This window comes from Trachurus trachurus (genome assembly GCF_905171665.1).
Source record: "Trachurus trachurus genome assembly, chromosome: 6".
NCBI lineage: Eukaryota > Metazoa > Chordata > Actinopteri > Carangiformes > Carangidae > Trachurus > Trachurus trachurus.
The window spans coordinates 22,048,050-22,063,147 of record NC_139897.1 but is presented as its reverse complement, the minus strand read 5'-3'; the positions used below and the strand labels follow the sequence as shown (position 1 = coordinate 22,063,147).

The 15,098-nt window shown below is 39.4% G+C and overlaps 1 protein-coding gene across 1 annotated transcript in view; it reads right to left on the bottom strand.

Moving 5' to 3' along the window:
• Positions 1-15,098, bottom strand: part of necab2 (N-terminal EF-hand calcium binding protein 2) — a gene marked incomplete at both ends in the record, with an annotated part of 113,308 nt that overhangs the window by 24,494 nt on the left and 73,716 nt on the right. Inside the window, 2 exons of the mRNA XM_083972909.1 lie at positions 2,569-2,625; positions 8,081-8,160. Of these exons, the coding sequence (XP_083829035.1) occupies positions 2,569-2,625; positions 8,081-8,160 (137 nt within the window). The remainder of the gene's footprint in view (positions 1-2,568; positions 2,626-8,080; positions 8,161-15,098) is intronic.

Below are 15,098 nucleotides of genomic sequence, written 5' to 3'. Positions count from 1 at the left end.
TTGCTACTCCTGATGACCTGTAAACACACCAATGTGTATAGGATGTGGAGTTCTGAGTCTAAATTATTAATAACAACCGGTACAATTTTTACAAGATTTTTTCTCATGAACGTCAACTTTCTTTGTTCCTTATTTATTCATAAATATTTTATGTTGTATAGAATTTATTCCATTTTGAACCAGTTTTCATATTTCAGGGCTTTTTAGAGGCAATGACAAAGTTTCAATTCTGTTCAAAACGGTTGTGCTGTGAAAATGTGTCTGAAGCCGAGTGTTTGATCACTGACAGCTACAACGTTATTTGCCTTGCATTGAGTGTTTTAGGTGAATGTTTTAATTCAAGACTAAATTCATTAATCTCACTGGTTTCTATAATTTTCCCGCTGTCCACTGTTTGTCAGTTTAAGTGCTCTGTCGTACATGTTTAGGTGAGTTTCTTTGAGATCCCATCTTGAAACTTCTCCCTCTCAGTGCATATGAACAGTCTTTTAAAATAATCTTTTTAAAATAGTCTGTGCCCATGACAACTGGACAATTACATCGTGACTTCGGCCGGTAATGAAAAGCCGTAAGTAGCTTGACTGCTTGGAGTTAAAGTGCACAAGGTGATTATTACCCTGGTCTCCTGCAGACAAAGCAGAGTAGGTTTACAACTCTATTTGTGGCATAGACCTGGAGCCAGCTGTTCATATGATTACATGTTAAATCAAAGACACTGAATAGTAAAGCAGCATAAAGATGATGCTGATACTACTCCATGACATTTGACATTTGCTTTTAAAGCAATCCCTCCAGGTGGCCTCAGTGTGTTTGTGCTTTGTTCCACAGTGATGGAAATTTCTTAAGAAAACCATGGGTGTGCACAACTTTAAAAAACAATGTGAACTGCTGTATCTCTCTCTGTGTGTGCAGACATTTAAAGGTGAATCTATAGTTTAGTGGATCAGGCTGCTGTTGTAGTGATTTTTCATGTCAAAAGAAACCATGTGGGATGGATTTTTTCCAGGATCCACTGGTCACGTGCTCTGGTGAAAATGTGCTGTAACTTTATACTGGTGCCAGTGATATCCCTCAGACTGTTTCTTAGAGAAGAATCAATGAACTCAACTCCAGCATCAACACCACTCTCCTGCAAGAAGCAGACACACCTGAGACTTCATGACTTCAGGAGGCTTTCCTAATCTGACATACTGTAGGGCTTCATGAAAAATGTCTGTGACTACAATGAATTGATGTTTCTCTGACGTATTGATTGCTTCCTTATCTCTGCAAACTTTCAGACCTGTAAGATAATGTTTGAACTCTGTCTTATCTCTTCTCCACAGCAGACGTGCAGCTGCTCAAGTGGTTTCTCTTTAATTTTGCCCATCTCTGCCCATTATTTGTTAGTTTAAGTGCTCTTTGGTGAGTTTGTTTGAGATCCATTTTAAAGGCAAATCACAAGTTGAAACTTCTCCCTCTCAGTGCATGTGAACAGGTTCTTAAAATAATCTCTGCGTCTGTGCCCATGACAACTGGACAATTACATCAGGACTCTCACTACTTGCCGGCAGGTAATGGAAAGCCATAAGTAGCTCGACTCATTTAAGTAAAAGTGCTAAAGGTTATAATTATTACCCTGGTCTCCTGCAGACACAGAAGTAGAGGACCTAGTTTGTATCTGTTTGTGGTGTATACCTGGGGCCAGATTGTGAAATGCTGCATGCATAAAACATGCGTACATCATACAGCACACACAGACAAGTGTTTATGAAGCAAAAAACACGTTGCAACAACCAGTGATGATTTTAGGTGGAAAGTGAAAAGGGAATTTAAATAATAAAACATGTTTAGCTCATTATACTACATCATTATTAATGACACAAATATCTAAACAATTCTTTAATGGGCTGCCATTAAAATCTGGTAGAGGTGTATTAGGTTACTGTGTATGGCAGATGGTCTTTTGGAATCCTGTATAGATGATCTGTGACTACTGTACCTGAAAATGTGCATGGGCTATCACATCATTATCAGACATGGTTGCAAATAGTCGAGCTATTCTGTGCCTACAGACTGTCTCATTTATGATTCAGTCTAAACATAGCCTGAAAATCTGAAGCCCAGGCAGTGGTTGTGGTGCATATAATGTAGCTTTTCATATAAATCATTGATGATTATTAGTGCAAATATCACACCCTGAAGATGTTATGTTTCTAGGACAGCTCATATGTTATTTTCTCTAAGGGAATTCAATATTGTAAAATAATGTGAGACTCTATTAATTCTCCTTGAGAATACCAAGCCTCGATACATTATTTAAGACTAGACAACAAAACAACCAACGATTTTCAGGAAACAATTCAAAAGACAGGCACAAAGACCTGACTTATTTTTGGACAGCACTGGTGTCGTCCCAAGTTAATTACATCACAAACTCCTGTCTCAGCCTTGTAACACTCACAACCCAAAGAATACACTGCTGTACTGGTTGTTGGCCTTTGTAAAAGCAGAAGTAAATTATCTAGCACCTGGGGGTTGTGTGTTGCAGTATAATGTACAACAGTTATTCATTTAGCGGCTACTTACTGCGCTGCTGGTGCCATCTGTGTCTGTTAGCCTCTGGTGCAAATCAAACGAGACCGTCTGCAAGGAGAAGCACAACAACAACAACAGCAATAACATGTCAATCGGCAAGACCAACGACAGCAACTGCCACAACAACAGCTTGAAGCGGACATTAGTCACCTACAATGCTATTAATGAACATGCTGAAATGGACAGAAACAGACATTGTCTTTTAAGACTAAATAGCCTCTAAGGTTCAGCACAACGATCAAGGAAGATGGTTCGGAGGAGAGGCGGATGTACAGATGAGTGATGCGCAAAATAAAAGACAATGAATCAAATCATCATCTTAAGACTTAAACATACAAGAGCACTGAACTTAATAAGTCTAACAGAGCATCATGATGCAGGAGCTGTAGGTGGTAACAGTTAGTTTACGAGCAAAATAAGGAGGATATAGCAAAGTAATGTAGCCACAAACCCATATTTTAATTCCCACAGAGCAGCTGTGTAGTCTATAAAAATATTGATAAATTAATTGAAACTTGATCTCACACAGTGTTAAAAACAAACTATAGCTGGGCCATTGTTTCTAGATAAAGCCCGTGGATGCTGTCTGCTGGCATAGCTACTGTAAGATAATGCTGATGGTTTGAAAACACTGTCTCCAGCTGACATATTTATGTTTCCAGTGGATACATATTTAAATACTTTTTCTAAAAATATTTTTTCTAATAGCCTACCCTGTAATATAGTCAGCTAAACAAAAAAAACTAGCTTTACTTCTGTTTACTCCACTCCAAAAGCTTTTGTACTTGTGTTGCTTGGTTTTGTAAAGGCTAAAAAAAGCAGACACAACCCTCCCAGCTCTGTAAATAATGAATATAGATCTTATTAGATCCCCATACCTCTGCTTAAAATAATAGGACACAAATTAAAACTACTGCTAAATTAAAATGTGCTCTGCAGGTGAGATATCAGCAAAGCCAGGTGCACTAGTGTGTAGGCTATTATGCATGTCTGTGTTTACCAACAACGAGACACTGATTTCTAGTTCTCTCCTCCACCCTCGCTGCCTGTGAGTCAGAGTTATAAAAACCTTTTCAAATAAATCACAGTAAGAGCCGCTGGTTTTTGCCACCACGGTGACTGACGAGCAGGACTGCTGCTACTGTGAATGAACAGTGTCGGCATCATTTGCAGGGTAAGTAAGACTTTTACCAAACGCAGCGGGAAAAGTCCAGAAAATGGGGTCTGACTCAGTGGGCAGACCACAGACACATGCTGTAAAGAGCTACCGGACGCATACTGAGATTCAGGATGAATGATTCGAACTTAATACAACACAGTCTGGTCTCAGCTGGACTGAAATGACATGTGCTGTGTGCTGTTGGTTGTTCAGCACATAAAAGATTTCAGAGCTGAAACCTAACGGTCTGCAATTTTGTTTTACTGCATAACCTGCACTGAGACACTTTTTTTTTTGAAATCCCAAATCACTCAGTCGTTAACTTCTCCTCTCTCACTTAGATTATTATTAGAATAGGAAAATGTGTCAGTAAAATGGAAAAGCAAGCACAGGTGCAATGCATGATGGTCTATATTGCTTTGTTAAATGTCATCAATTGTTGGCTACATTGCTTTTCATGGAGTAACGACTGATTTTGGACACAATTTACCCAACAAACCTTTCTCAAAATGGACATATTGACATAGGTTTACTGTCGCATTGGCTGATTTTGTCCTCACCAACTTACACCTGCATGAACTCTCAGTATTTCAGTCTGGTTTACATCTTAAATCCTACGGTGAAACTGAAGGAAAACAGTCATGGGTCATAAAACTGAGACAATGAGGTGAAAGATGAGCTGAGCGGTCCTGAAGATAATTATCCCATCTGTAGTTTTTCACTACTAACAGCTCCTCTCACACCACACACAGTTATGTGATCCATTATCAGTATTGTTGATTATAGCCTTTTTTTTAAAGTGCTACTAAATCCATGTAATACTTAAGGCTTTACAAGATTGCTGCTATAAAAATAAAGATTATAGCGGCATTAAGTTGTGTGCAGACTTAATCCGACAGCTGTTTCCCTTTAATAGTGACAGATGACTTAGTTTAGTCACCTTTGTGTTTCCCACAGTCCTTTGCTGAACACATACAGTACAGTAGGCTACATAAGGTCAGGATTACAGGACAGTGTTTTACTAGAGTTATAAAAGACAACCTTAGATTATTTTCCTTCAAAAAGAGAAGAAACATGCATCATTTGTGCTTGTCAGTTTTTGGCCTCCGTATCACCTATACCAGATGTGCTCCCACTATCAAAGTCTCTCAAACTGACACCAACTACCAGAGGAGAAACACGTTTTCTTGTCTGCAGCACACAGACAGCAATAAAAAAGTCATATATTGCAATCAAAGGAGGAAATAAACTCCTAGGAGAGTGTGGAGGAAGACGGCAGGGGAATATGAAAGTGAGAGCAACAGAGGCGACATCAATTTGCCACTGTGAGCGGAGTTTGCAGGTAACGGGATTTCCAGCGTGTTATCATAGTGCAGTCGTGCCAACACGGGGCACTGGGTTCATCCCACCAGATGCAACATCACTCATCAGTGTGTATCTGGCTTACTATGCATTCAGTAAACACTTGATAATTCACTCTGACGCAGTGTGATGATATCATTTCCTCTTCCAGACTCCTGCTCGGTCTTAAGACTGAGATCCAGGAAGGCAATACCAGGACAAACAGAGAGGCAAAGACAAAGCCACAGTCAGTAAGCCTCCTCAAAGCCATATTTGCTTTGATACGATAAGATTACTGCAATATGCTGTCTGGCCTTCTGAGATGTAATCCAACAGAAAATGTCTATTCATTCACTTTTCTGTAGCTCCCATTATTCTGACAACACATTTAGAGAAATGGGTCACCAAGTTTTTATTATACAGTGTGTTTCTGCTCTTCAGTGCTGCGATTGGAAGGGCAATTATTTGATATTTTCACAAAGAAAAAAAGTGTAAGACAGAAATTCAGTGCAATGACAACCCTAGTAAGTAGGGTAAAACTAAAACTGTGTTTATGTAGAGTGGGTTACACAAGAGGAAGGAATGGCGCATATACTGGGATTGGTTGGAAATGGTTGTACCTGATTCATTGTGGTTTCCTGTTGCCCTTTATACACCTCTCACATACAGAATATCTGTCTAGCTGCCAATATGATAATACCACATTTTACATGTAACTGTGCTGGAGTTAGCTAAAAAATAAAATACATGTGAACCACACATTTCATTTTTAACAGACTTAAGTTCATTATAAGAGGAGGGTGAGATAAATGTAAAGTTGGTTTGAAGTGTCTCTGATAAAAAGTGAATGAGATATTGATGGAAATATTAATACATATCTAAAAAAAAAAAAAGAAGACTGAAGAATTAAAAAAAAAAAGAAAAGCTGTGTTTGTTTATTAACACGCACCATTCAGATGCTCCCTAACTTCAGCTCCTCTGTTGCTGCCTGCAGCCCTGACGATCCTGGATCATGAATAAAAAATAATGTACAACTAAAAATATGGATGTTTTTAGTATTTGCTCAGAGTGTATTATACTGTATGTGCATATTTGAATAATGCATTTATTTTCATTTTCTCTATATACATATTTAGTATATCAATTCTTACTCTTGTCCGCTGCTCCTACCTCAAAGGATTGTCATTGTTGTTTATTTTACACTTCATTGTTATGTTGCAGGCCATCATTTGTCTCCTTCTGGTGTCCACCCCCACTATACAGGATTTAGCTTCTTGATGAGTGCAGTTGAATTAATGCCACATCGCTGTCATCTCCACTTTCCCCATCTAACAAAATTTCAACCTTCGATTTATTACCAGCTACTTTCACACAGTTAATAACAAAAATCATTCCTGACTCTGACTTTTCATTATCGTCGTCTTTAAACAGGTGAAAATCAGACTCAACTGTGCGTAACCAACTGTGAGACGATGTCCCTTTGTGCTCGGGTCACTCACTGTGAATAAGTCAGTCACTGCTGGGTAGAGTAATGGGCTGTCTGGAGGGGCTTCACAGGTCACAGGTGATTATTGAACGATCCTTTAGTGAGAGGCGTTTCAATCATTTCTGCTACGGTGCAGGTCACTCAACTGAGGGAAAGTGCTCCACTTAAACCCCGGCTATTTGTTAGAGGTGTATTAGATTATCGTTAAGGGTCAAAGGCTAAAGGTTGTTTCTAAATAGAAGCCACGGTTGGAGACACGGGTCTCTTCACACATGAAACATTCAGACTCTCTTATCTTCTTCTTTTCTTTCTTTTTTTTCTTTATGTGAACCCCCTCCTCCCCCCTTCCCCTGACAGCACATTGTGTTTAGTTATTATTAGCTCTTTCTGCTGTAGCGGACCACTCCCCCAAAGACAACCGAGTCTTCTGGGGCCCCATTAGCCTTAACATGTTCAGCACTGGACAAGATGCAGGCAAAGAGGAAAGAGGAAAGAAAAGGAGGGGGGGGGGGTGATAGATGTAAAGATGGAGGAAGAGAGAGGGGGCTGCAGGGGGAGGAGGGGAGGAGGGGGGGGGGGGGAAGGCTTGACAAGGCTTGTGGGACCAGTGAGCTGAGGAAAAAAATACACTCTGCAATAGTTTGGACGTGAGGCCTTTCTTTCTTTAATTGTCTCCTCTGCTTCTCCCCTCATCCGCTCCCCCCCCCCTTTTCTTCACTTCCTGCCTTTTCCTCTCCGTCACTTAGTGTTAATTAACTCCTCGTGCCAACGCCTCCTTCTTCTCCTCATTAACCCCCTGCTTCATTCCTTCTCTCCTCCTGCTCCATGTTTTTTCTTTCTCTGTCCTCTGCAGATCTTCAGCTTCAATATGCTGCTTTGGAGTTCTCCAGTTTTGCCAAACAAACCCTACACATCCTGACAACTTTGCAAAAGAGAGAAAAAGAAACTCGTCATAACTTTATGTGCCGTATGCAGCTGTGCTATGATGAATATCCGCTACTGTATTAGTCACTTTATGGGATCAAAACTGTTCCACAATCCCATCGTGGACTCAAAACTTTTCATTTTGAGACAATGCAAAACCTTTTTACATCACAGGCAAAGAAACAGGTTGTTGGGATGATAGATTTTAAAGAAAAGACCAAAATAAACAATCTGTTAGTCTTTATCATAGTGCTTTCTGACAGCGTTTCCCCCAAGGGAGTCGCACGATACCCCTGAGAGGTTGCCAGAGGATTAACAAGCTATGACAGTGAGAACTAATACATTTTCCCACTCCAGAAAAATTTCTGTTATTCCTCCTCGGGTCATTCAAGACATTTACAATCTGATTTGACAGTCAAATAAATAAAGGGATGACTCTATATGGTTTTCATGTATCTCTTCCTTTCGCCGTTGCAGCAGTTTTGGGGTTACACATGTATAAGTAGTAGTAGTGGCAATGCTCAGGGTTTCATGAATGAGTGTTAGTTAATGCATGTGTAATTAGTGTGTGTGTGTGTGTCTTTATTCCTTACCTTATTCTCCAGTCGGCCAATTAGCTCTGCCAGGCGGTTGATCTGAGCCTCTAAACCTTCTTTCCTCACCTCCACAGCACCTGCAGCACACACGTGCACACACATTGTTAATACACTGAGGGAAGTGTGAATATTTAAGTCGTGTCCCTTATTTCTCAGTTGTCACTTGATCTGGCACAGATGAATTATATTAATTCAAATTCCCAAGTCGTAATAAAATGAAGAATGATAATATTTAATAATAAATATAGAACAACCATTCAAATGTCACTTGTAATGGGACCTCTTGAAATCATCCTCACCAGTCTGTTTCTATTGAGTAGTTTCACGTATGCTGTCTTTCCCATGTTTGATTCATATAGTGCACAACATTTTCTCTCTTTCTTAAAGGAGAAATAAAACACAAGCGCAGTAAAGACACTGAGCAAACATTACGACTACCCTAAAACTATCTTTACACTAGTCTTCTTATCTCTCTGTTTTTTTTTTCCTTTGTTCCTTCATGAATATTTCATGTTACAAAGAGGTTGATAAATAGGCAATTATATCTGTATATCTTATATTCAAGGAATGGATGGATGGGAGGCCAGCTCCTTTGAGGTGCTCTGTTTAATTGGCTCTTGTTCCAGTGTGATTTTGAGGTACCTCGCTGCCACACAGGGATCTTCCTTAATTAGCTTTGGTCTTAAAGTAATATTTCACAGTGGTACAAAATGTTTACTTTTAAGCAACAAGGACTGGGTTTACTCTGTTCATCTGAACAAAGTAAAGCTCTTTCTGCAACATCTTCAACTGGCAGTATACATTGGTGCTGTTGCCAATATGATTTTAATCATTGATTAAGAATATTATCATTAATTACAAAGCAGAAAAGCAGAAAAAGATCTTTTTGACGAAGAGCATGAAGTCGGTTTCACAGTGCCATACAAGAGAATAAAGAAGACAGCTAACAGGTACGCATGGATGTAATGTAACTGTAAATGATTTAAAATGCTTTTCAAATGTTTCTATAGGGAGCAGTGGGTGGATAAAATGCTCCACATAGGGCCTGTTAGTATTCATTACCTCCTATGAATGTATGAATGCATGTAAATGTTCAATGTAGCGCTGAGAAATCCCTCTTGTTGGAATGACTTAACCTGACATTTGACTTTAACATTGTCTCTCTCTTTTCACCTTATCGCCTTTTCTGCCCCCCCACCCCACCCCGCTTTCCTCTATCTCACCCCCCTCCCTCCCTCCCTCCACTTTCTCCTGAGCTGCTGTCCTCTTTTCATCCCCTGATGAGCCCCTCAAAGCTAATTGGAGAGCTAGCTGCCCACTCTTCATTAAAAGCTTTAACAGCCAGTCAATTAGGCTGTACCTCCCTCCACCCCCAATACACACGCACACATCAACTAAACCATAGTCTGTAACCATGGAGACACTTAAAGATAAAAGCCCAGTGGTCATATTTCGATGGACTTACAGTATAAAATAAGTGTCCTGGTCAATTATAGACGTGTGTGAAGAATTACAGCTTTCAAATCTAGCAGCAGGGGGGGAGAGGAAGAGGAGGGAACTCTATTGACTTTCTACTCAATTAAACCTCATTTGAATTATTCCACATTCACCTTATTTAACTTTCCATTCTGTGTCAGCTGATATGAATCATGGAAAAAGCTCCACTGTCATGACAACACCCCGCAGTGCAAGTGCCTTAAAAGTTCATAAATGTGTTTTTGTTTTGATTGCTTCAGTTTTATTTTTTCTTGTGTTGCATAACTTCACGCTGTCAAAAGCCAGGGACTTTTTTTTTTAACGCCACAGATTATGATAATAACTACCACATGATTTACTTGAAAAGCCACATAACAGTTCATTGTCAAAAGTTGTGAGTTGCATGTTAAAAAGACAATGGCATATGGTGTATTGGTGTAATATTTCTGACGTTCACATCAGACAATGGAGTTTGCATCCTGTCACAATGATTAATATTAGCTTTTTAATAACTTAATAACTGATTGTATTTGTCATTTTAACAGGCCACATTTTGATTATCTAAAAAAGATGAATCTGTATCTGTATCATTTCAATTCATGATTCTTATCTATTATATTTTGTTTTTTACAAGTTCCTTTGGTTTTCCACAAGACATTTTGTGAGGCTGCTTTATGTTTTCATGCATCTTCCTCTCTTGACCTTACCAGCGACATGCTTGATGCTGCAGGATGGGATCTAAATGTCATTGGCTTTATCCAGAGCCTAATGTTAACGTTTCGGTCTAGAGACAGATTTTGGAGTTTGGATGGTCCTAAACCTGCTTCTCTGTGGGATCAATAAGCATTGACACATTTAAAAAAAACAAAACAACAACAACAAAGAAGTTCAGCTCAGCGGAAAAACAAACCTCAGCAGATCGCAAAAATAAAACAAAGGTCTGTAAACATGTCTTCGATCTCATCAGTCATTGCCGGGGGGGTTATGCATTGCGCTGCCCTCCAATTACTTGTCAGTCAAATAGTGTGGGTGGTGTCATCTTATATTTGTATGAGATCATCTCTCTTCTCTGCAGTGGACTTTATTTTGCTGTTAGGAGCTGCCAGATGGCAATTATAAGACAAAGTGGTGAGGCTGAGGCAGATGCATAGCATGCTGAATTACACAAAAGAGAAGCAGGCCAACATTTACTCTGTGGTAAATGTACTGTATGGCACATTAAGAAGCTCTGTGCTCCTCACACAGACCCACTCATCTACTCCCACTCACTCCAAAATCATCACCCAACCATTATGAGTCCTGAAGGAGCCCTGTCACGGATAAATGCATTTGTCCAATGGTTCAGAACAGTGGCTATTTCATGCTTATGGCAACATAAGATTCAACAGCGTCCACCACAAATACAAAGATAGTGGAAAAAGTAGAAGGAGGACCAGCTTTCTATTTATGCCATTAGATCCAGTAATGGGATTTTTTTTTTTTTTTTAACCACAGACGGTGTGAAATGTCTGTTACTGTTTTTCTAACTCAGCAGATGGAAAAAACCAACAACATCCTCTCTATCACAGTCACAATGTTTGGCACAGCTGGGTGTGAACACTCAAATGCACATGTTGTTGACTAAGACTTGTGCTATATTTGATTTGATAAATGTGAAAGTGACAGCATGAATCCTTTTTTTTTTTTTAAGATTTTTTTACAGGCTGTTCCTTGTGTCTCAATTTTCCTCCCCCAAACAACCAATTATAAGTAATAAAGACGTACTGTTCAAATATATATGTACAGTATGTTCTTTATTTGTTATACGTTCAGTGCTAGGATTAGCCGACACTGCAGTAGAGCATGTTTGAATAGTAGAGCTTGTTTAATTTCCATGTCTTCTATGAATCAATCAACAAAAAAAAACAACCAACTAACATTAGTTTAATTATCTAGTTAGGTATGGTTGATCATGAGGTATAGCATGATACAATCAAAATCATTTCAGCTGAAAAACTTGATCAAGACTGCACTGATGTTGCTGCTTGTGCTGAGAACTGATGTCGTAGTAACTTTTAGCAACGTCACTACATCTATGTTTTCTTCAGCTAAGGAATAAGTATGTATTTTAGTACATACAGTAGCAACTGCATGGGGACATGTATGCACTCTGTGCCCCATCTGTAAGTGCGAATGCCTGAAAACCTGCTGAACAGTAAACTGCAGTTCATTCACAATTAAAATTCCTCAGTAAAATGCACTTAGACATTGTATGTAGTGGAGCATGACGCACAGCAACAATAGGCCTGCACCATCAGCTGCTTGAGTTAAAGGTGGTGGCGATGTGATGTGATGGTGGTGGATATTTTTAGCTCGTATTTTTTTCCCCCACCTCTCTTACTTTTTTCCTCGCTCTTTGTTTGTCCTTCCCTTTCTCATCTCCCACTCGCTGCCTCATCTTTTCTCTTTCACTTATGTCCGTCTGTTTCTCTGTGGAGACTCAATAATCAATTCACAGAGAAAAAAACACCACACACTCTCTCTCTCTGTGCTACAATGACATTAAAGGGGAGAGGAAAAGAGAAAAAAACCCTCAAGGCGGCTTTATGTGTGCGCATGGCCATAAGCAGAGGAGAACAATAAAGGAAGAGGAGAATGAAGAAATGACTCGGGAGTATTTCATACATATTGGAGGAGGCTGTGCAGCAGGACGGGGGAGAGGGGGAGAGACAAGAGAGTGTATCTGGGGGTCATTAATCAATCGACTTGTCCTGACTCAAGACAAAGCACAGCTGACATGAAGGTCCTTAGCTGTCAGAGCTGCTTTACAGCCTACAGTATCCAACAGCACGGGGAGAAAAACCCAGAGACAGGAAAACAGCGAGGCATGACGTTGTGCCAACAGATGGTGACACTAAAGGCTGCTTGCTTTTACATCTTCGCCATGTTTTGGAATCGGGATGTGTCCGAGTTAATATGAGCAGGGGAAAGAAATACCTGCTCCAATACCCACAATACTTTTTCAAACATCCAACCCAAAATTAGTTGAGTGAGTTTTAAGATGCAGTGGGTGAGCAGCGACTAGAGGTTTTGAACATACTGAGCAGATTCAGTTGTGGGGAACGTTTATTTGTTATAATAATGAGATTTGTACCTGTTATTTTCTGATATTGTCAGTAACAAGCTATCCCCACTTTCCCTTTCTTTAAAGCCTTGTTTTATTATAGCATGCTGAATAATGAATGATTGACAACAGAAAAACGTTATACTGTGAATACTGCAGTTATTTTTACATAAAAACTCATATGACATATTGAATTATCACATTTAGGAAGACGTCATTTCTATTACTTCAAGGAGTATTTTTAGCATACCTTTTCTAAACTCTCCATAGCAACAGAGAAAATTCAGTTTTTATGTGTTTAAATACATAAATCCACTGATTTGCAATATTGTGTAATGGGTTATTGTTAATGCACCAGTTATGGACTCATGGAACATGCTATAGTTGTTGACAAATAGGCTAATGAACAGTTTAGTGTTTATATTCTGCTTAAAATGATAATAAAGGCGTCCTTTAATGTTTGTTTGTTTTTTCTCACAAATTTGAAGCCCTCATTCACTGTTCCTATTGGAGCATATTCATGGTGACATCTCAAATATTTGCAGAATATCAATAAGAGCAGAAATGTGTTTACATGGCACGTCTGTAAACTCCAGCCTACACTGGAGCGAGTGGAGCATTTTGGCTTCGTGCATAAATGGCAGAGGCAATTTGAATCTGCTAGAGTGATGAAACCAGATCACAGCAGTTTGGCTAAATGTGTCTCAATCTCCTCATCTGAACATGGAGGCTGTAAAAATGACCGGAAAAGTCTCCACTTCAAATTTTCCAGACCTGCTGGGAAATGCTGCAATCATGCAGCGCTCCTCCAGCTACAGCTCAAGCAATTCTGATGGTGAATAGCTGTTAATGTGATGGCAACTTGTGCTGGATTCAATCCCGGTGATGCAAAAAGAATCGCCCATAGCTGCTGCTGCATGAAAATATGTTCGGTGAAATGGGGACTTAAAATAATTTTCATGTGGATTTTTTTTACTGCACAGTGAGAGTGAAGTGTCATTTGGGTAGAGAACTTCCCACCACCTCCCGTATGTCACCATCTGCTTCACGCTAACTGGGTTTGGTTGCAGCCCGAAGCAAAGCACTGACCTTCCCATCAACCAGATGTGCTTAAGAGAAACTTGGCAACTGTGAGGTCTGGGAGCACACATTGAGATTTTAACCAGTAAACAACATATAAACATCTCTCAAACCTTTATCTGTGATTCTCTGTTAACTTAACATCAATGTCTCCAAGCCTGTACGGCTCCATCACACAGCTCAGTGGCCTTTTTCTGACACCCTGAAGCTTCAACACATCCTGGGATGCACTCCCCCTGACAGGTGACAGATGTTTGGACTCTGACGGAGGAAGAACTGTCAGTTTGAGCAGCCGTCTTTCCTCAATTCATCCAAAAAAGAATTGATTTTCTTTCTGTGCAGCATTAGAGCAGAAGCACTTACAGGAACTTTCTCAATTGCTCAACGTCAGAAGAGCGCACATCACCGACATAAAACTTTATAACGTTATCCGTGTATAACCTGTCATTCCTTCTGCATTTTGATGCCTACAGAACATAAGTTAATGTGTAAGCACGCAGCAGTGATTCATATTTGTGCAGCACACAAAGCAAAGAGCACATGGAATGATATAAATTGTGTTTTTTGTAATAAAACAACTTTTATTGCCTTTTTTCAAAGATCAATGTGGCATATTGAAGAAAATGATGTATCAATGCAGATGTGTCACTTCCAGTATCCAGTATTTATAACTGGATGGCATGACTGGATAACAAGCTCTGCAGTGTCATGCAATGCTGTGGCATAACTCTTGAAAATCTGCATGTCCTGAAATATTTTTTCTCACGGATGATACAAGATTTATTTTGTTTATTTTTCAAAAGCCACAGAACTTTATATAACATGCACTTTGAACAGGGCAATGAATTTTGACTTTCCACACAAGAAATAACCCCCCAGATATTAAGAAAAAGAAGAACTCCAATTAAAATCCAAACTTCTGTACATTTGCTTTTCTTGACTTGACGTCTGCCATTAGTTGGATAACTATGATAACCCCCTGCTTTCCAATCACTTTTCTATACTGTACTTCTGCTGAAAGCTAAAGCTTCATTATTTATCTCAAGGCCACAGAAATAGTTGAAATAGATTTTTTTATTAGAATTTTTTATCAGTAGGTTTCTGAAGTGGTGCGCTTGGGTTTTGTTGTTGTTGTTAATGTTTGTATTTGGAAGAGGATCTCAATATGAATGTTAAGATCATACATGTTCACTGAACTCTGGCATGTGCAGTGTTCACTGGAGGGTTTGTTATTATTACCCAGCAGCACTTTGGTTTTTGTTTTATTGGACCACTATGTCTCTGTCAGTGGACTGGATCGTTGCTTGTTCATATCGTCTATATCAACACATCTGTGTCAGGGTCAAGGGCCACATA